The 19,065-nt window shown below is 49.7% G+C and overlaps 3 protein-coding genes across 7 annotated transcripts; all 3 read left to right on the forward strand.

Moving 5' to 3' along the window:
* The first annotated feature begins 168 nt into the window (after nucleotides 1–168).
* brca2 (BRCA2 DNA repair associated) lies at nucleotides 169–10,437 on the forward strand. 3 transcript variants are annotated; one of them, XM_088381301.1, is made up of 26 exons: nucleotides 169–347; nucleotides 480–584; nucleotides 735–959; nucleotides 1,187–1,247; nucleotides 1,318–1,370; nucleotides 1,509–1,537; nucleotides 1,625–1,736; nucleotides 1,814–1,869; nucleotides 1,945–2,026; nucleotides 2,103–5,747; nucleotides 5,815–5,913; nucleotides 6,064–6,133; nucleotides 6,199–6,509; nucleotides 6,584–6,768; nucleotides 6,835–7,013; nucleotides 7,092–7,262; nucleotides 7,337–7,652; nucleotides 7,745–7,900; nucleotides 8,043–8,190; nucleotides 8,259–8,368; nucleotides 8,478–8,664; nucleotides 8,741–8,907; nucleotides 9,028–9,166; nucleotides 9,236–9,492; nucleotides 9,593–9,715; nucleotides 9,795–10,437. In XM_088381301.1, exons 2-26 carry the CDS (start codon nucleotides 482–484, stop codon nucleotides 10,158–10,160), a joined length of 7,350 nt encoding a protein of 2,449 aa, XP_088237427.1. In that variant the 5' UTR covers nucleotides 169–347; nucleotides 480–481; the 3' UTR covers nucleotides 10,161–10,437. The 3 variants fall into 3 exon arrangements, with proteins under 3 accessions (XP_088237427.1, XP_088237428.1, XP_088237429.1); XM_088381302.1 differs by having other exon boundaries at nucleotides 9,798–10,437; XM_088381303.1 differs by having other exon boundaries at nucleotides 6,199–6,452.
* n4bp2l2 (NEDD4 binding protein 2-like 2) lies at nucleotides 10,047–13,041 on the forward strand. 2 transcript variants are annotated; one of them, XM_088381305.1, is made up of 6 exons: nucleotides 10,047–10,183; nucleotides 11,168–11,943; nucleotides 12,065–12,189; nucleotides 12,273–12,361; nucleotides 12,429–12,505; nucleotides 12,638–13,041. In XM_088381305.1, the coding sequence occupies exons 2-6, from the start codon at nucleotides 11,168–11,170 to the stop codon at nucleotides 12,795–12,797; spliced, it is 1,227 nt and encodes a 408-aa protein (XP_088237431.1). In that variant the 5' UTR covers nucleotides 10,047–10,183; the 3' UTR covers nucleotides 12,798–13,041. The 2 variants fall into 2 exon arrangements, with proteins under 2 accessions (XP_088237431.1, XP_088237430.1); XM_088381304.1 differs by lacking the exon at nucleotides 10,047–10,183 and adding an exon at nucleotides 10,517–10,655.
* Nucleotides 13,042–14,484: 1,443 nt separating this feature from the next.
* trmt9b (tRNA methyltransferase 9B) lies at nucleotides 14,485–19,048 on the forward strand. Of its 2 annotated transcripts, none has more exons than XM_088380567.1 (4): nucleotides 14,485–14,810; nucleotides 16,203–16,384; nucleotides 16,479–16,652; nucleotides 16,814–19,048. In XM_088380567.1, exons 2-4 carry the CDS (start codon nucleotides 16,231–16,233, stop codon nucleotides 17,629–17,631), a joined length of 1,146 nt encoding a protein of 381 aa, XP_088236693.1. In that variant the 5' UTR covers nucleotides 14,485–14,810; nucleotides 16,203–16,230; the 3' UTR covers nucleotides 17,632–19,048. The 2 variants fall into 2 exon arrangements, with proteins under 2 accessions (XP_088236693.1, XP_088236694.1); XM_088380568.1 differs by having other exon boundaries at nucleotides 14,485–14,697; nucleotides 16,814–17,962.
* The last annotated feature ends 17 nt before the right edge of the window (nucleotides 19,049–19,065 follow it).

A 19,065-nucleotide genomic window follows, 5' to 3' on the forward strand; every position in this document is an offset into this window, starting at 1 on the left:
TTATGTTCTAGCATTTAAATATTTTTTTATTTATCATATTGCATTCAAACATGCTATTATTGCTGTCATTAATTTATAATTTATATTATAAAGTCTAATTTGTCACACGATAATGACCCAGCTTTAGAACGACCGAAGTCTTATTTTGAAGGCAAGCCTCGCGAAGTTCCGGTATCCGGTGAGGCGCGCGAGTTTTGCTTGTTATAAAACGACCTTAAATGTTGGGAGCTTTAACATTAGCTACAAATTCGAACCTTCGATCCATTTCTAGCGTGTTTTTTACTTATAACTTTAACACTTCATGTGAAATATTTTGTCGTTCTGAAAACCCACCTCACGCCGTTATGGTAAGTGGCGTAAAATTCAGATCGTTTTAGTGGGACGAAAACTTGGTGTTTTTCATAACACACTGGAAACAATTTTCCCGGGCTTGTAAACTACATTTAAAATATGTTTATGACTATAATGTCCCTCCACAGGTATGCCAAACAGGACCAAATATTCGGGAGTATTTCAGTCTCGAGGAGTGAATTTCTTACCTTCACAGAGCATGTACGACTGTTTGACAGAAGAACTCTGGAAAGGTAACGAGACTTTCTCAAAGAGTCAAAGATGATTTATCTGAGGCCCATCAAGCCACATTCATATGTTTACTCACAAAAACGTCAAAATCAAATAAAATGCCCTTTCTATTTTGACATCCTATAGCAATTATAGTCTTCTTTTCATGACAGAGTTGGGACAGGTAGACCCCGACTGGTTCCAGGTGTTGACCACACGAGCATCGAAAGAAGCAAACCTCTCCGATTCAGATGATCAAGAAGAACTTTGTCCCAACCAGGAGGCAAATTTCAAGACGCCTTTACGCAAAACTGTTTCTGCCTGTGTGCCACAGTCTTCAACACCTCGAGTGTTCAGACGCAGCTGTGTTGCGTCCCCGGACAGTGCCGACCAGCAAGGTCAGCAACGTTTGTATTTCTGATCTGAATTATGGTCTCATAACAGAGTCAAGTTTTAAGATGGGGTTTGGGTTTCACATGGTTCAAACAGAGGAAAGGGTTTCAAGATAGTCAGGTTTCACACCGGTGTAAACGTGTCGGGGTTTCAAATCAAGATGAGGGCTTCAAATTAGAATCTGGAGTCAGGACTCGAGATTCAAGCGTTTGGCACGTTTTCCCTCCTTTAGAGAATGAACTGCTGCCATGGGGCGCCAGGAGTCTGTCTTTGTTTGGGCCTACCAAAGACACGTGAGTAAAGTGATGCTTCTGTGTCATTCCATGCAATCTGGTCACTAAACCTAATGATGTCATCACACAGGGTCCCACATTCAAATGATGGAATTGCACACTCACGCATTCCTGACTGGTTGGGTAAATGTTGTTTTAATTTTTTGTATGGATGGATTTTTTTATTGAATCAATTCTTTTACCTATTAAGATTGTAGTTGTATGTCATTACTACAATTGTATTCTGTTTTTTTTCATTTCATCATGTTTTATTCTCATCAGATCTGATTCACACGCCACAAGCATCTCTAGTAAGTTCATCGCTTCAGTCACAAATGTTACACTTTGACCATCAAATAAAATTTCAAATGAGGCCAATCTGTTTTTGAAATGCGCAGACCAGTTACACACGGCAAATCGCGGAAAGCCTGGGTGCCGACCTCCACCCTGACATCTCGTGGACCAGCTCTCTCAATACGCCGCCGCCTCTGCCTTCCACCCTCATCTTATGTAAGCAAGCGTTTTGTTTCCGTCTTATTTTACACGGCACGCTCTGCAACCACTCTGTTGGTTTTGTCGACCCGTAGCTAACACAGATGAAAGTCCCAGCACGATGACAATTTGTATGGACAAGAGCGCCGTGGTGAGTTCTGTACACTTACCTTATTGATATTTCAACGACTTAGATGACCATATTGATGTCATTTGCGGTCCTTAGCTGGTTCGGAAGCTTTTCCCTTCTCTGTCCAACAATGTCAGGGCAGAAGTTACGGCTGAACAATACAGTGAGGTCCTACGAGGTATTTCAAATGCTCCGTGATCTTAAATCATATATGATATGATGCTGCAAATGAATATTGAAACTCCAATCAACAGATGCTGATTTGCCAGAGGCCAGCCCTCATCCAACCCCCGAAAAATCCCCTCAGAGATCCCCGGAGCAGCCCCCTGAAGCCGGCGGGGACCGGGTGATCCAGAGCCCGGCGGCCGGTGTTCTTGACTGCGCCGAAAACAACCAGTGTGCGTTTCCCACTGACAGCGAAGGAAGGGAAAGGAGGCAAGAAGATGACGGGAGCGCCTCAGATGTGGCAACAGATCCCAAGTTCTCTGATCAAGCTCAGCCAGTAGAACCTGAGGACAATGCACTGACACAGTGGTCACCGTTGAGTTTATCAGACATTGCGCTTCCCGTCGCCGCTGCTGCACAAGCGGCAGATCAATGCGGAACATCACTAGCGAGTGAAGGCAATTGTGCCCGTCCAATCAGGCTGTCGTTTAACTTTGCTGCATTTACCAAGAAGAAGACCAAATTTATTTACGTCATTGATAAGGAGAAGCACTCTGTGAAGGACACATACTTGATTCCAGATAATACGCTGCCTGCCAATGATGGAAAGGAGGAGCTTCAACAACGGGAAGAAAAGCCGCCTTCCTCGCTTCAAGACAACCCGCAGGATTTGGACATGTCGCAGCTCGGACGAGCATTTGCGCAAGACTTCAGTCAAATGTCGTGTCCGAGCGCTCCGCGTAAATTGGGTCTGCCTCCTCCTCCTCGTGGATTCTCCCCGTTGACCCGTCCGACTGCATCCAAGTTTGCTCCACGCAAGACCAAAAGTCCCGGTGATGGCGAAGCACCTCTTGATGAGTCCGGCGACAGCGGCTTCCTGTCGGCCGGCGCCGACATCTCGCAGCTGACTGCGTCCTGCGCGGAGAAACGTGAAGTGAGTCACCCAAACAAAAACAACAAACAAAATGAGCTGTGCTCAGAAGACCTTTTACTCGACACGTGGACCGACACCAAGGACGCATCAGCGCCGACACCAGCGACTTTAAAAGAGTTAGCTCATCATCTAGTTTCCGTTCAGTCTCACGAAGAGACTGCAAATGTGTCACCTTTGGATAGAACGTCCGACAAACGTATGCAGATTGGGACAGCCAACGTGCAGAAAGCAGAAGGACTTTTTGAGCAGCAGCAACCGATCAAAAGTGAATCAGATTCCACCGCAAGCATTTCCGAAAAGTGTACACGGAAAGATGAAAATAGTAAAGTGACAGAGGAGTCACCACAAGGCTTCTCTCAGTCCTTCAAACAAGGTCACATTGCGCCAGAAAGTCTCGCAAACGGTTACCACGATGATGTCAAAGAGGAAATTCCTGCACGCTCGTGTCCACCGAGAGATTCCCAAAACAAGTGTCTGGAAAAGGATCGTTCTGACACAAACGGCTTCTCTTCATCCACCAAACAAGTTCAGAATGCTCCAGAAAGTCCCGGAAACTCAAACGCAGTCACGTGTCAAGGTGATCAAGCCTCAGAATGCCGCCATGACACCAGAGAGCAAACTCCTGGAACTCTGGAGTTCCCAAACTACCAGCTGAGTGCCTCCCAGAAAGCTGACGTGAAGGCCTTGTGCAGCCTCCTGGAAGAAGAAGGCAGCCAGTTTGACTTCACGCAGTTCAGAAGCATCAAGTCGGAACCCAAAGCTGACAAAGTCCTTGAACCGTCCTTGCTGACCGGGATGGATTTCAATGACAGCTTTTGCGCAGAGGCCAAGGAGAAGTCGCCAATAAATCCTGAAGAACAAGCCAGCGTCGCTAAGCAACCCCTCCTCGCACCTAAAATGGAAAGCGAAGAAACAATCCCCGAAACGCTCGAAGAAAGCGTCCCAAGCGTTTACAAAAAATGCCTGACAAAAAGCAAACATTTATTTCCGCCGAGCGTTGAAAACAGTAGCGAGGCGCTGCGTGTACACGGCTCCCGGAAAGCCCATCAATTTATTGACGCCTCCGAGAGCGTCGAGCCGCTTCGAGGCTTCTTTTCGTCCGTCCAAGGCGCTTCCAAAATGATGGCGTGCGAGCCTCACAATGGCTTTCAGATGGCCAGTGGCAAAAGCGTTGTGATTTCGCCCAGCGCCATGAAAAGGGCACAGTCTGTCTTCAAAGAAAACCCTGCGGATGGAGAGCTGCTCACCAATATGGCCGCCTCCCTCAATCTTGCCAGAGGGAAGAGCCAATCCGTGCCGGCTGAGACCAAAGAAGAGCAAAGAAGCTTGTCAGCCATCAACGCTGAGCTGAGCGGATTCCAAACAGCGGCAGGGAAACAAGTTGCCGTTTCCGCCGCTGCTCTGAACAAAGCCAAATCCTTGCTAGATGATTGTCATGAACTTGAGGAACATCCAACATTCAGGAAAAGTGAGCCTGCATCATTTTCAACCAATACTCTCGACCTCGGCTCCACTTCAATGTCAAACCCGCAGACGCTGGATGTCCAAAGCCTTGAAAATGGGGCAAGTTCAGATTTTCCTACTGGTGGATTCTCCACCGCCAGTGGTAAAAAAGTTCTGGTGTCTGCGGCGGCCCTGGCAAATGCCAAACACATTTTGAAAGAAGACAACCCGAGTGTGCAGTCGCAGCGCGGAAGCTCCTCCCTCCTCCGCCACCAGCAGCAGCAGCAGCCGGACGGCTTCAAAACAGCCAACGGCAAAGCGCTTGCTGTTTCCTCTGCTGCACTCAAGAAGGCAAAATTGTTGCTTGATGCTTGCACTGAACTCAAGGAACAGCCGCCAGACAGAAAAAGTGACCTTGAAAAGTCTGCCTTATTTTCAGACCAGTCGCTCTTGGAAAATCTCACCTCCGCTTCAGAGAATCCAGACAAAGACATCACGGACAGTCGTGACGCAACGTCGGCTGTCGGAGCGAGTGAATCCAAGCATGGCAACGAGACCGCCGCACCGTTGCTAGAGCATCGAGATGTAAGCGGATTCTCCACTGCCAGCGGGAAGAGCGTGTCTGTGTCCGATGAAGCTATGACGAGAGCCAAATCCATCTGGAGTGACGCAAACTTGCAAAATGACAAACGGGACAGCCTGCAAAATTTCACATCCCCGGCGGCCGGCGGCGGAAGAGCAAAATTCTTCACATCCGATGTGCCGACGTCTCCGTCCGCCGCTTGTGGCTTCAGCACAGCCAGCGGGAAAAATGTTCTTGTGTCTGATAACGCTGTGGCGAGAGCAAAAGCACTCCTGGATGACAAAGACTCCAGCTTCCCGTCGTCTGCGGCCGAAAAGAAAGCAACCCATCCCCTCAACGAGGACCGGGACCCAAAAACAGGTGACCAAATGAGCAGCTGCGGGTTCAGCTCAGCCAGCGGGAGGCCTGTGGCCGTTTCCAGCCGGGCCCTCCTGAAAGCCAAAGCTCTCTTTGATGAAGTCGCTCCACCGGGTGCCCACGAGAAAAACTTCAGCGTACCTTCACCAGCTGCGCTCGCTCAAACTCCGAGCACACGCTTTGGAGAAGAGGGCAACCCCCACAGGTGGCAAACGTCCAAGGAGACGCCGGAAGATGGCGCCATGGTCAACTTGGAGCCCTCGGACCTGACGGACTGCACTGAAACGCAGCAGTTGTTTCTGGCCCGGGAAGCGCTGGACTGCACCAAAGCTTTGCTGGAGGACGAAAATATCGCGGCGAGTCACACGCGGGGACAAGCACCTGGCAAAAGATCAGCAGAAAACACCCAACGACCCGGTAACGATCCCATCACTGTCGTCGTGGCTGCGACGTTGTCGTGAAATGATGATCTCCGTCATTCCAGAGCAACCGCCTGCAAAACGAGCACTGCTGGACCAACTGGACAGATGTGTCGATAGTCGGCGAGGAGTCCGCCTCTGTCCTCTCACGAGCTGTCCCAAAGGTAAACAGCTGAGTTCTCACACTTTCTGGAAAGAATGAAAAGTGTCGCCGTCAACATGTTGTTGTCAAGGAGATTTGGGGCTTGACTTCCTCTTCAATCTGGAATCTGCTGCGTTTGCACTTTGACATTGTTTGTGTGTTTATTCGGAAGGTCTGACACAGGACAGGCCGGCGTTGACGTCCAACGTGTTGCTGGGTCCAAACATCACCAGACCGCTCAGGTGAGCAGGTAACCCGCATGCTCCGTCCATCGCCGCATCATGACCTGGTCTTCTCTTTCCTCCAGCGACGGCACGGGTTACATGGAGGCTGCCGCGTCACCGAGGAGCGAGCGGCGGCCCTCCTTGACTTTACTTCCTCCGTGGTTCAAGAAGAGCAAGGCGCAACCGAGGAGGAGCGACGACGCAATCTCGCCTCCCGCCTTTGTTCCTCTGTTCAGAAGAGTCATTGAACAGAGCGCCACAAAACCGTTTGGTAGCGACCCTCAAAAAACGACACAAAGCAACGCGGCGGCCCCTCACGCAACCGCCTCGGACCAAAGTATGAGCCGTGACGTCTCGGCTCAAAATCCAGCGGCTGACGCGTGTCGGAATCAAGGTTAACATTTTGCATCTTTGAGTTACTTGACTCAAGCAAGCGAGACGTTTGATTGTTTTTGGCCGTGTCCGCAGGGACGGCGCCGGATGACGTTGACTTGGCGCGAGACATGCAAGACAGGAGGATCTGCAAGAAGAAGCACCAGACGATAAGGCCTTTGCCCGGCGCCTTGTTTCGAGCCAAAACCTCGGGCGCCGCAAGGATACGTTTGAGGGACGCCGTGGCTCGGAGGCCCCCGGCCAAGTACACCCGCAAACAGGTGGGGCGGATCACATGATCAAAATTTTACGATCAGGCCGCTGACAGTTTTGTGTTGTCTTGGCAGCTGTACGAATGCGGCGTGCACGGGTACGTGTGCGACGTCACCAGCCAGACCGCCGAGGCTTTTCGCTTCCATCTCCAGCTCGTCTACAAAAAGGAAGCCTTGGTCGGCATCCAACTCGCCGACGGCGGACGGCTGATTCCCGGCGGGGACGGGACAGCCGGCAAAGAGCACTTCTATAAGTCAGCATAATCGGCAAGCCCGTTCACAGATGGCTGTCTGTTTGCCAAACTCTTCAAATTGTTGACGTCTCGCTTCAGGGCCTTGTGCGACACGCCCGGTGTGGATCCCAAATTGCTGAGTGACGACTGGGTGCGCAATCACTACAGGTGGATTGTGTGGAAGCTGGCCTGCATGGAGAGGTCCTTCCCAGAACGCATGGGAGGCCGCTGCCTCACCCCCGAGAGGGTCCTACTGCAGCTCAAGTACAGGTGACAACGGGCGGGGCTTTTCTTTTAATGCCCACCCGTCGACGGAAGTAATCGTCAAATCCGCATCGTGACAGGTATGACGTGGAGGTAGACCACAGCCGCAGGCCCGCGCTGAGGAAGATCACGGAAAAGGACGACACGGCGGCCAAGACTCTGGTTCTGTGCGTGTGCGGGGTGGATTCGGGAAGCCCGGCGGAAAACGCCTGCGCGGTGGTGTGGCTGACCGATGGCTGGTACGCGCTGAGAACCCAGCTGGATGAGCCCTTGAGCCAGCTGCTCCGCAAGGGCCGACTGGCCGAAGGCGGGAAGCTCATCACCCACGGCGCTCAGCTGGTGGGCTCGCAGGAGGCTTGTGCGCCGCTGGAAGCTCCGCACTCACTTATATTGAAGGTAAGCAAGGCAGTTTTCGGTTTTTTGTAGCATTGTGACGTTTGGGCATCTCGCCTTTGGACAAAAACAAGATCTCGTTTATTTTTTGGAAGATATTTGCCAATAGCACCAGACCCGCGCGATGGGACACCAAGCTTGGATTTCACCGAGATCCTCGGCCGTTCCTGCTTCCGCTGTCGTCGCTGTACAGTAACGGAGGGCCGGTTGGCTGCGTGGACATTGTGGTTCTGAGAAGTTACCCCCTTCAGGTGGGCCAGCTTTATTCAAACAAGGCACCAAGAGGTCACAAAAAATCTCCACACAAACAGCTCAAAAGAGATTTTATTCTGGTTGTCCGAGTTATACCTTGCTCGCATCGATAATCAATCAATGAAATGTATTCAAATTCAGTGGATGGAGAGGAAGTCGGACGGAGGCGTGGTGTTCCGCTCGGCCCGCGCCGAAGAGAAGGAGGAAGCTCATTACAACAGCCGTAAACAGAAGGCCATGGAGGCGCTTTATGCCAAGATGGAAGCCGAGCTGGAACAAGAAGACAAGGGTGCGTTCTGTTCTTTCTTTTGCACAACAAAACTTCTGGGGAGTAAATTAAACTGTGCTCCTTTGCAGAGAGCAAATTACAAGCTCGAAGACGGAGCGTGAGTCATCGAGATGTCGAAGGTTTGCAAGACGGGCAGGAGCTCTACGAGGCTGTGGGAGATGACCTCGCTGAACTGGAGGTAACAAAGAAAACATTTGAGGTGTAGCTTAGCTAAGATGCTAGCAAGGCGAAACCGCTGTGTCGGCGGAGAGGCTTGATTGATTGTCGTCACGGCTTGTTTGTTGCAGGCCCATCTGAGCGAGCGGCAGCTGGAGACACTGCAAGCCTACAGACGTTCGCTCGTGGACAGGAAACGGGCGCAGTTGCTGGATCGCTACCAAAACGCGGACAACGGCCCGGCGAGCTGCCCTCAGAGAGACGTCACCCCCGTCTGGAGACTCTGCGTGGCCGACTCTTTGAATCCCACCGGCGCCAGTGAGTCACCATCTCTGACTCGACCCAGCTCTATTTTATATACACTCACGTCTCTGTTTTTTTTTTTTTTTTAAAGTTTACCAGTTGAACCTTTGGCGGCCGTCCTCGGACACGCTGGCCTTGCTAAAGGAAGGTCGTCGATACAAAGTTTACAACTTGACCACGTCGAACAGGAAGAAGCATGACGGTCTTGCCACGCTTCAGCTCAGCGCCAACAAAAAGACACAATTTCAGGACCTTCAGGTAATCAAGTTGGTTAGTTAGCTAGTTAGCTAACTGAAATGGGTAGCGAGAAGGGTCAACAAGTCCTCGCATACACCTAAAAAGAAAAAAAAAGATTTGTATTTTGTGGTTTTCATTCAGACTTCTCCAGAATGGTTATCGGCGTGCTTTCAACCAAGAGTGTCGACCGAATTTGTGGCTCTTCAAAACCTGGAATTCCATCCTCCGTGCGGCGAGGTCGATCTGACAGGATGTGTCGTCAGCGTGCTGGACGGAAAAGGTCTGTGCTCTTTTCTTTATGAACATGAATTTAGCAGACTTTGATGTAAGAACTCGTATTTTCACTCAGGCCCTTCTCCAGCCTTCTACTTGGTGGACCGCAACATGAACTTTGTGAAGGTGCGCTGTTTCATCAGCCTGCTTCACGCCGACCTGCTGGATGTCGTGAGGCCTGGCGTGCTGCTCGCTCTGAGCAACCTGCAGCTGAGGGGCCAGTCCACGCCGCCCACCCCCGTCGTGTACGCAGGAGACCTCACCGTCTTCTCCACCAACCCCAAAGAAGAGCATCTACAAAAAGTCCTCGTACAACTCAGGAACCTTCTGCGGGTACGTCTCAAGTAACAGCAACTGTACCTATGCTCTGGCAGTTGTGTGCATCCATTTTGTGCTGTTGTGAATTGTTGTCCTTTGCGTGTGTGTATTCTAGGAACAAGAGAACTTCTTAGCGTGCGCTGAGGACAAACTTTCCCAAGTGCTCAAGTCTGACGTATGGAGCTCCGTCTGTTCTCCCTCTCTCAAAACTCCACCGACGCAACACTTGAGGACAAACGTAAGGTTTCTATTTATACCTGTATTCAATGACGTGATTTGTTTTGAAATTATGTTTCCCTTTGCAAACCGCATCTCAGCAGCCAATCAAAAGCCTGGGCTGCTTCACTCCACTGAGCAGGAATTTTCAGCCGCCAGCCAATGCTTCTTCATCAGAGAAAGACCCGAGAACCTGGAAGAGGAGGCGGGCCGTGGACTCCCTCTCGCGCGTGCCATCCCCGCCGTTGTTTCTCCATCCGCGCTTGGCTGCTTCACCCTCCGTCAACAAAACTTTCACCCCTCCTCGGAGAGCCAACGCGCCCCTCGCTTCAAAAAGCGTACCCACCCCAAACCTGGCACCTCTATCTGCAAGCCCACCCGAGGTAAAGGAGGAGGAAGCTTGGGTCAACGACCACGAGCTCGCGATGATTGACACGCAAGCGTTACATGTCAGCGATGCACTGTAACTGCAAACTTCTGGAATGCACAAGTGAGTCACAACTTAAAAGTGAATCTGTTACTGTTCTTATTTAGTATGTAAATAGAGGTTGCTTAACGGGAAAAGTTATCAGGCACATATGTGCAATGTTCCCTGCCAGTCTTTAGGTGGCGCTGTGCGCCCGTTCAGCTGCATTCCCTGAAAGTGGGAATTCGTATTGTCCTTGCGTTCCTGGCGAATGTTAACAACAAAGCTATCTGTATTCGAGAAATGTTTTTGAAAATAAATGAAGGTTACAAAACGAGGCTGGGGTATGCCGAATTTCCATGTTCGAGTAGCTTTGTCACGGTACTTTTTTCTGACCGGAGGTTGTTAACCTCCGTCTTTCCAACTTCCCGAAAGGCAGCATTGACGGCGTTGGTGATGTCACGTCCGTAAACGCTGAGTTAGCTTTAGCAATGTGGTACCAGTCTGTCATCTCCCTTGTGCTTTTGTTTCTTTTACCATAATCACATAATTTAAGGTAAGCACGTTTTACGGATGAACGGTACTTTATATAACATTACTTTGTGTTAATATTAAAGTAAGTCGCCCTTTGGCCACTTTGCGTGTACGGTTACCCCCACTATTACAAGGGACACATGGGAAATGTACTTTGAAATGGCTAGTATACAAAGTTTGCTTTTGGGAGGTCTGCCTCCCCATCAATTGTCAAATTAAACAAGCAGGTAAATAAATCAAAACAAGTCGTTCTACACTTTTGAAACCATGCTGATACAAGCGCGTGTAGGACCCAAACACAGTTACAAATGCCACTGGTCTTACCACCCAAAAAAATATATATAATAATACGTGCTCAACAGACAGCATGGGATCATCCCCCACTTACGATAAATTGTTTATAAATTGCCATGGAGATTTTGATGAATGAGGCAAAATCCCTTTTTTTATCCGCGATGATCTGGGATATTCAGCAATGTTTGATTATTGCAGCCCTACTTTAAATTATAAGAGTATTTTGGAAATCTTGTGTAGATGTCTCATGCGGCTTCCTCATGCGTCCAAAACTCTCCTGATGCTCCAGTGGAAGTGGAACAAAGTGCCCCCGAGAGTGAGGCTGTCCACAAAGGGGCTCCAGACGTCCAGTGCGTTTTAAAGAAGGTGGGTTTCACGAGCGCCAACTTCATTGGTCCCGCCTTCCCCCCAAAGAAGCACATTGATGAATCGCTGAGTGACTTTTACAAAGAAATCCAAGCCATTGACGATGAAGTTGAGAAAGAACGGGATGCTTTTAACCAACTGGAAACATCAACGCGCAAACTCCCAGAGAAACGTCTCAAGGAGGAGGACCGATACAAACCTTCAGGAAAACCTCCCAAGATGTGGGACTCAGGCAGAGATCCAGAAAAACAAAAACGGTGGCCTCCTCGCTGGCACAGATACGAGCCGTATTACACTCACAACTGGAGATCGCCTTCTTGGGATCACCCGGATTATGATCCACCTCCAATGTTCCGCCCACCTCCAAATCACAGATCATTCCACAGATTCCACCACCCTTTACCTCCACCTCCTAGCAGCGACATGCGATATGGCTATCCCCCTCGCTTCCCGCCTTTCCCCAGGTTCTCGCCACCCCCTCATTACAGTCATCATGACGCCGGATGGTCCTACGATGCACCACCGCAACGTCACTCGGAGTACTATGACGCCCGACAACAGCATTGTGACGCGCACCTTGACCAAACTTCGTCTTCGGTGCTCATTCTCATGAGAGGCCTGCCGGGCTCGGGCAAAACCACAATGGCGAGGTACCTATGAATCGGGCCACACAATTAGTATCATGCTAATTATTGAAGGAATAATGGCCAAGTTATCGGTTTGTGTAGTCTCAGGACTTTATTTTAAATTTTATCTCAACATCGCTTACAGGGAGTTGCTGGCGACGGGTCCCAGCGGGCTCATTCTGAGCACAGACGACTACTTTGTCCACGATGGCGGCTACCGCTACGATCCCAACCTTCTCGGAGAGGCGCACAAGTGGAACCATCAAAGAGGTGAGACCAAAACCGCAACAACGAGGATCAAACATTTAAGTTGTGCAACGTTCAAATCACATTGGTGTCGACCTGCGTTTCAGCCGGCGACGCCATGCGCGACGGCCGCTCTCCCGTCATCATCGACAACACCAACCTGCAGGCTTGGGAGATGAAGCCCTACGTGCAGATGGTAGCTTGCCTCTGCTTACAACATAGACATGCAGTTTCAGTTTTCTAATATGTCCCCCCCCCAACAGGCTTTGCAGCAAGGATACCAGGTGGACTTTTGTGAACCAAACACCAGCTGGAAATATGACCCCTGCGAGCTGGAGAAGTAATTTTGATTTGTTTTCTTTTATGACCTGAGCAGCGAACGCTGCCTATTGTTTTAGTAGATCCCTTTATGGCTTTTTATAGCTGCTCGCACATCTAGTTTTTCTTGTCCTTATCTTGTTTCCCCTCACAGGAGGAACAAGCACGGCGTGTCTCAGGAAAAGATCGCTCAGATGCTAGATCGCTTCTGGTGGCCCGCCTCCATTGATGCGGTGTTGAGTTCTCAGGAGCCGCAACACGTCCAGCAGCGGCACCAAACGGAGCAGAGCAAAGATGGAGCTCACTTCGAATAGTGCAAGCGGGATTTCGCCACCAACAACGATTGAAAGACTCGCTCATTTTGTTGTTTTGTACAGTTTTTGTAAATTGGAGAAATTTTATCGTCCTGTTTTAGAAACGCTAATGAAATCTTGTGTTTTCTTTAGAGCAAAAAAAAGCTGTTTTGTTATATTGTCCTGTTATAGATTTATATTATGTATATATGTATTTTTTCAGAGCTACAAAGCTTTTTTCTCAATGAAAGAAAAAGAAAAGTCAGTTTGTTGTCATTTTTTTCCATCCTCGGCCAACAAATCTTGTCCTTTCGTTAATTAAATTTTTGTTGTTGTTTTAAAATATGCACACTTTCTATGGTAAGAGAACTCAACACATCTTTTTTCCCCCCCTGGACATTTTGAATGTGTTAAGATGTCCGAGAGATGTTCGTGGAGTAAATTTTTGTTTTGAATGTTCAGATCATCAGTTGTCAGGAACGTACCCTGGCACTGATGTTTACAAACATAACAAATGATTGTTTTTTGTCCAGAGGAGCTCAACTCATCAGAGGCTGTCGATTGTGTCCTTGAAAAATAATGCAGGACGGCTGAAGAGATGTGATGAATGGCAACGTGACACACCAGAGAGCTTCGCCTCAGTAAGTAGATTTGTCATCACACGCCGCCCGCATCCCACATTCACATGCGTGCTGTGCTGCTGCGGTTGCTGCGGCTGATGATTATGATGCGCCTGGGCCTTTGTGCTCTCTGAATGGCGGTGATGAAGCGCTTACAAATGAACAGAAATACTTTGATGATGTTTTATTGACATGCGCCAGTGCTTAAAAACATCATATCGTATTTGACAAGTCTTTGGAAGGGGAAACCTACGCAGGCACGGGAAGAACATGCAAACTCTGCACAGGAAGGCCGGAATGATGCACTTCAATTTTATATAGATGATAAAATGAATACAGGGTACACACATGCACCGCTGTCCTTTTTCCTAGCTGGATCTTGCCTTCCAATCACAAAATGATAAATTGCAGACATTTGGGATGGACACTTAATGAACCAATGTGACACGGCTTCCTGTTGGTCAGCAAAATTGATTGTGCTCAAACTCAATTGCCCCATCTACCAGCAGGGGGGAAATGGCGTATGAGTGCCACGCCCACGCGTCTAAAACACAGTACAATTATTCATTGTATCTCTTACAAAACAGAAAACACCATTGTCTGCATGGCAGCTATCATAAACAAAACGATCACGTGATTTGCCCAACACGCAGCCATCTGGGAAACTCTTATTTCATGGCGCGCGTGCTCGTTTACGCGCGTACACGTGACGGACAGCTCCTTTGTTGGTCACATGATGCGGAGAGCCAATCACATGCGATCGTTGTCACTGCACCGCGTGCTTTACGAGAGCATGCTCATCCAAGGCAAGTCAAGTTGTCGTCATTACTGTCAACAACACAAATAGCAACCTTTCCAAATAAAAGCACTGTTTTGCTATTCGTTGAGCAATGGACAAATATTCGTTCTGTATACCAAACAGATGACACAGCACCATCCGACATACTCGCTACTAGACATTTAATTCAAACTAACCTTATCCTAGAAAGATTGCCAGACGTTCCGAATCGGGACCCATTTCGACCACTTATAGGCGCTGAGTTGCTCTTTCATTTTATTGTGTACGCCAAGCCGGAAGAAGCGGTTGGCATTCCAACGGTCGTCTTTGCTAGTGTTCGCGGCGGCGGCGGTGTTGATGATGGCTCTCCGACCGTGCAGCCGCTCGTTGACGGCGGCCGCTCACGCACGGCTAACGAGTGCAACGCTGACTCGTTTCTCTGCGCGTGCGACGTAACGTAACGTGGATTGGCGTACGCACGGATTGAAAGGAGTAATGTCCCCGCCGTGCACAGCAGTGGCAGGTGCGTGGCTGCCCGGTGCCAATTAGGAGCGAGAAGTTTACTTGCGGCGGGCGACCCGGTCGTGCCAGGAGCTTGAGGCGGCCACCGCGGCAACGCTTCTCGATCCGTTCATGGTGAGGCATTTTCGTCAAGCATGCTGACTATATGAGACGATTTCATTCAAGTCAGATCTCTTCAAAGATGTGATCAATCACTTGTTTTTTGTTTTTTTGCTACTTGATCTGTTCCTTAGTTGCGGCAATAAGAATGACAGCGGTGAGTGAGTGAGTGAGTGAGTGAGAGGCTCCTCAGGTTAAACAGTTGAACTGAGTCATGACTACGTGCGGGTTCAATTTGACGCCAGTAAACCTGTTTGTCTGCTGTGAGAGGGATGAGCTGGCAACTTCGACTGTAGTGCAGGTCTGCTCAGTCATGATCAGCCAGTCGAAATAAGCACTGATGCTGTCTGCAGGGAGCACAATGTGACCTCTGGCGACTTGCTCCAAGGGTAGCTTACACTACTCCGCTCCGCTGCATAGCTCGGATGCTATGTCTCATTTACATTGTCAGTCAGAGACTGTCTCCCTCCCTGTTGCCGATTACATAATGAGTACCTCACTTTGGTGAGGCAGGAGGGGTGCTAAAGGAGGACAGTGTTACATAATCCGTGTTTTCCTTCCACTTGAATGGGATGCTGATGCAAGCAGCTCTGCAAATAGGCCCTCGGAGGCCTTTATGGTACCCATCAGCATCACGAGTGTTTAATGTTCCAGGGTTTCGTCGCTATCACCTTCCGCGACCTCATCAGACGGGCACTCGCGAGAAATCACAGCGTGATCATTCAGCCCGCGGCGGGCGGAGGGCTTCTGTTTGCTCGCAGTTGCGCAGAAATGCCCAGCCAGCGAGCTCTCAATGGATTGTTTCATTGTGTTTCTAATCAATAGGCGTCTGGCGGCAGAGCTGAACTGAAAACAATAGCCAGCCCCTCAGTGATCATGTGAAAGATCTCTCGTTGAAGAGCATCGGGACACCGAACAGAAGCAGAAATCCAAAAGCTCAGGCCCAAGCTGCCGTCTCAGAAGGCGTTCGTTCCATTAACCAGATGGAGCAGTAGGAAACGTGACGCCCGACTCCCGCATATGTCAATTAATACATATTTGCGCCCCCGGTGAAAGTCGTGCGAGGTGAGCGTGCTGCCGGGAATGTGAGCTGACGCTGTAACTTGCCGCCGAATAGTGTCGTTGCTGTAATTGCTCGCCGGATTTGATGATGTGACCTTTTTAATGTTCCTCCTGCAGCTTCGCCAGCGCAGCGGCGCTAGCTCCATTGTTAACTGCCGTGAATACGCACTTTAGTAGGCTGACATTTCTGAAACACAGATTTATTAGAAATGTCAAGAATAAAGTCACACGCACATGCTGGAAGGCAGGTGAGATTAGAAATGAAACACTATCACTGTGTCAATAGTGAGGCCTTGCGACCTGCAAAGTTGATGTCCGAACCTGTAGTTGGCGTTTGCTCGGTAGGCGCGACGGCGCTAGACTGTCATCGAGGATGGACGAGGCGGCCAGCCGGCTGGAGCGGGAGCACGTGCACGGCGTCTACGACACCATCGCGCCCTTCTTCAACGACAACCGCTACAAGGCCTGGCCCAAGGTGCGCCAGTTCCTGCTGGACCAGCCGCCCGGGAGCATCGTCGCTGACGTCGGTGGGTCCCACCGTCAATTAGCAGGACTCCTCAGAAAAAAAAAAAACCCAGCTTGTTCTGAAATGAGGTTTTTTTGTCTTGCACCTATTTGCAGGCTGCGGCAACGGCAAATACCTCGACATTAACGAGGGTGTGTTCAAGCTGGGCTGCGATGTTTGTCGCCCCCTGGTGGACTTTGCCGGTAGCCGAGGCCACGAGGTGCAGATGTGCGATGGGCTCCACCTGCCTTACCGGGACGGCTGCTTCGACGCCGTGCTGTCCATTGCAGGTCAGGTGACGCCTGCATTCTGAAGTGGAAAGATGAAATATCACAGTAACAAAGAGAATTCACACGATTTCAAAAATAGATTTGAAATCTAAAAAAAAAAAAAGAACCACAAATTGACGCTTTGCATCCTTATTGTGGCTTTGTTTTTGTTTGCACTGCAGTCATCCACCATTTGTCCACCAAAGAGCGTCGTATCCGAGCAATAAGGGAGATGGCGCGCACGCTGCGTGTGGGCGGCCACGTCATGATCTACGTGTGGGCCATGGAGCAGAAGCGCCGCAAGTTTGACAAGCAGGACATCTTCGTCCCGTGGAACCCCGGCCTTCTTTCCCCCGACGCCGGACCGCCGCCTGGCCGGGCGGCGGCCCAGAGCGTCAGCGACGCCATCGGGGACAACACCGGCGACAAGCACAGGAAGGTCCGAAGCACATCGTCCGTGGCCGACGTGGCGCCGCCACCCGCCCCCGGCTCACTCAAACTCTGGTTCTTCTCCCGATCCCTGGACTCGGTCTTGGACTTTGGGAGCTTGTCCTTGTCCCGCTCGTCGTCCCGGGAGCTCAGCGCTTCGTCGCCCACCGGCGGCGCGGTGGGCCGGCAAGGACGAGGCCGGGCTCTCATCCAGCACTTGTCCAACTTCTTCTCGCCACCAGCCACCGTCGGGTCCGAGGAGGACGTCTTTGGCTCGGGCGGCGATCTGCACGAGGAGCCCAAAGAGCAGCGCGGCACCGGCGCGGCCCTGGCGCCGGAATGCGGCGCGCTGGCTCTGCCCGACTTGGTGCCCTTCCAGAGGGAGCGCCCCGGGCCGGAGAGCCAGGCGGCGAGCGACGTCTCCTGCTTGAGGTACTACCACGTGTTCAGGGAGGGCGAGCTCGCCGAGCTCATTGCCAATCACGTGGCCCAACTCCGCGTCCGCCGCGCCTTTTTCGACCACGCCAACTGGTGCGTGGTGGCCGAGAAGGTGGAGCCTGACCAAATCTGATTTCTTTGAGTTTTTTTTTTTAATTTATTCTGTCATTTTTATCGTCTGCCTAGGAGTTTTAGCACTGAATCTGGGTTTTTACTTTCACTCAAAGATTCCAGGAGCTTTGTTTGGACTTTTACTTGATGTTTCAAGGAGTTGACAGTCTTACGAATGCAAACGTTATTCCAAGGTTGCAACACACGACTGATTTTAGTCCCCCCAAAATGATTTTTCGGGTGTTGGATGGACCCGCTTTTTACATTGTCCAACAAACATCTAATAACAAGGCAGTCTTGCAGAAAATGGTCAATCCCCTTGGTGGACAATTTGGGGGTGTCCTTTTTTTTTTTTAAATCAATTGAAAAAGACATTTTTAAGGTGGAGAATCGAAACTCCTTCAGGCATTTTGTAATGGGAGTGGCACAAGTCAGAATATTAGGCACACTTGGTGAGCCGAAGCAATAACACTCATCAAAACAAAAGATATGACGTAAACTCTGCAATATGAGACAAAACAGAAATATTGACGGAAGAAATTGCTCCCACCACAAAATCAGTAAAGGGAAAAAAAAATCAGTATACGGGTTGTCGCACGGAAACTCTTAGTTGACTTGATGATTCCACGAGTTTGATGTCTTACAAACGAAAACGTTACTCTGCAGCTGCAACGCACAACTGATCTTTGATTGATTGATTTTACTCTGACCATTTGTCAGATTGACTCACTTTGGTTTTACATACAAGCATAGTTATTTCAGGGCCAAGGCATGATCGAAATATTAGATCGACTCTTTGTGAGCGAGCGCCAAGCAATGAAGCTCAAAATAAACGGGATGCTTTGAATGGAGGGAAAGTAGCGCCATCTGGCGGATGCATTTTAAAACCCACAATTGTTACACTAAAATACACAGAACTGTTGTCAGAAAATGCAACGGTGAAATAGCTTGAAAGACAGTTGGCTTAAGAAATGCGAGTGTCAATTTACATGTAAAAATGCACACATTTCTCCAATGTTTGTCTGCCTGTGAGTTTGAACAGCTCACTTTTGAGAGAGGCTTTCTCGCTCTCTCCAGCCTTGAAGCCGAAAGTTCCTCCGTGGCTGCAACGCACGCACGACTGTTCCTTTTTATTCAAGTCTTCAAGACATTGTCACGTGGAAACTTTAGCGTTCGTCTCATTGATGTTTGTTACCGTAATTTTACCGTTTAGTTTTTTAATTGATTTTGATTCTTTCGCTATGCTTCGGTAGGGCGTTGCTTATACTGGCCGCCTTTCATACTGTGAATCGACGTTGCACTGTACGCGGACTATATCGCCCATTGTGATTTACATGGAAACTTGAAATATTGTGCCAAGGAGGTGTGTTGTGTGTTTGTGCCGTCAATGACGTACGTCGTCTCTTTCTTGATTAAAAGGTCTTGTGTTGATGGTCAAAGTGTTTATTTTGAGGTG

The sequence above is a fragment of the Syngnathus floridae genome, chromosome 7 (assembly GCF_059516105.1).
Source record: "Syngnathus floridae isolate MCC-2025c chromosome 7, RoL_Sflo_1.0, whole genome shotgun sequence".
NCBI lineage: Eukaryota > Metazoa > Chordata > Actinopteri > Syngnathiformes > Syngnathidae > Syngnathus > Syngnathus floridae.

What these genes read in the sequence shown, in the direction of transcription:
- brca2 (XM_088381301.1), top strand. Translation starts at nt 482, where the DNA reads ATGCCAAACAGGACCAAATATTCGGGAGTATTTCAGTCTCGAGGAGTG. An exon ending in CCAAGTACACCCGCAAACAG is followed by an intron (nt 6,769 to 6,834) that starts GTGGGGCGGATC and finishes TTGTCTTGGCAG; the next exon opens with CTGTACGAATGCGGCGTGCA. An exon ending in GCTGGAACAAGAAGACAAGG is followed by an intron (nt 8,191 to 8,258) that starts GTGCGTTCTGTT and finishes GCTCCTTTGCAG; the next exon opens with AGAGCAAATTACAAGCTCGA.
- n4bp2l2 (XM_088381305.1), top strand. Translation starts at nt 11,168, where the DNA reads ATGTCTCATGCGGCTTCCTCATGCGTCCAAAACTCTCCTGATGCTCCA. An exon ending in CAAGTGGAACCATCAAAGAG is followed by an intron (nt 12,190 to 12,272) that starts GTGAGACCAAAA and finishes CCTGCGTTTCAG; the next exon opens with CCGGCGACGCCATGCGCGAC. An exon ending in TGAAGCCCTACGTGCAGATG is followed by an intron (nt 12,362 to 12,428) that starts GTAGCTTGCCTC and finishes CCCCCCCAACAG; the next exon opens with GCTTTGCAGCAAGGATACCA.
- trmt9b (XM_088380567.1), top strand. Translation starts at nt 16,231, where the DNA reads ATGGACGAGGCGGCCAGCCGGCTGGAGCGGGAGCACGTGCACGGCGTC. An exon ending in GAGCATCGTCGCTGACGTCG is followed by an intron (nt 16,385 to 16,478) that starts GTGGGTCCCACC and finishes ACCTATTTGCAG; the next exon opens with GCTGCGGCAACGGCAAATAC. An exon ending in CGCCGTGCTGTCCATTGCAG is followed by an intron (nt 16,653 to 16,813) that starts GTCAGGTGACGC and finishes TTTGCACTGCAG; the next exon opens with TCATCCACCATTTGTCCACC.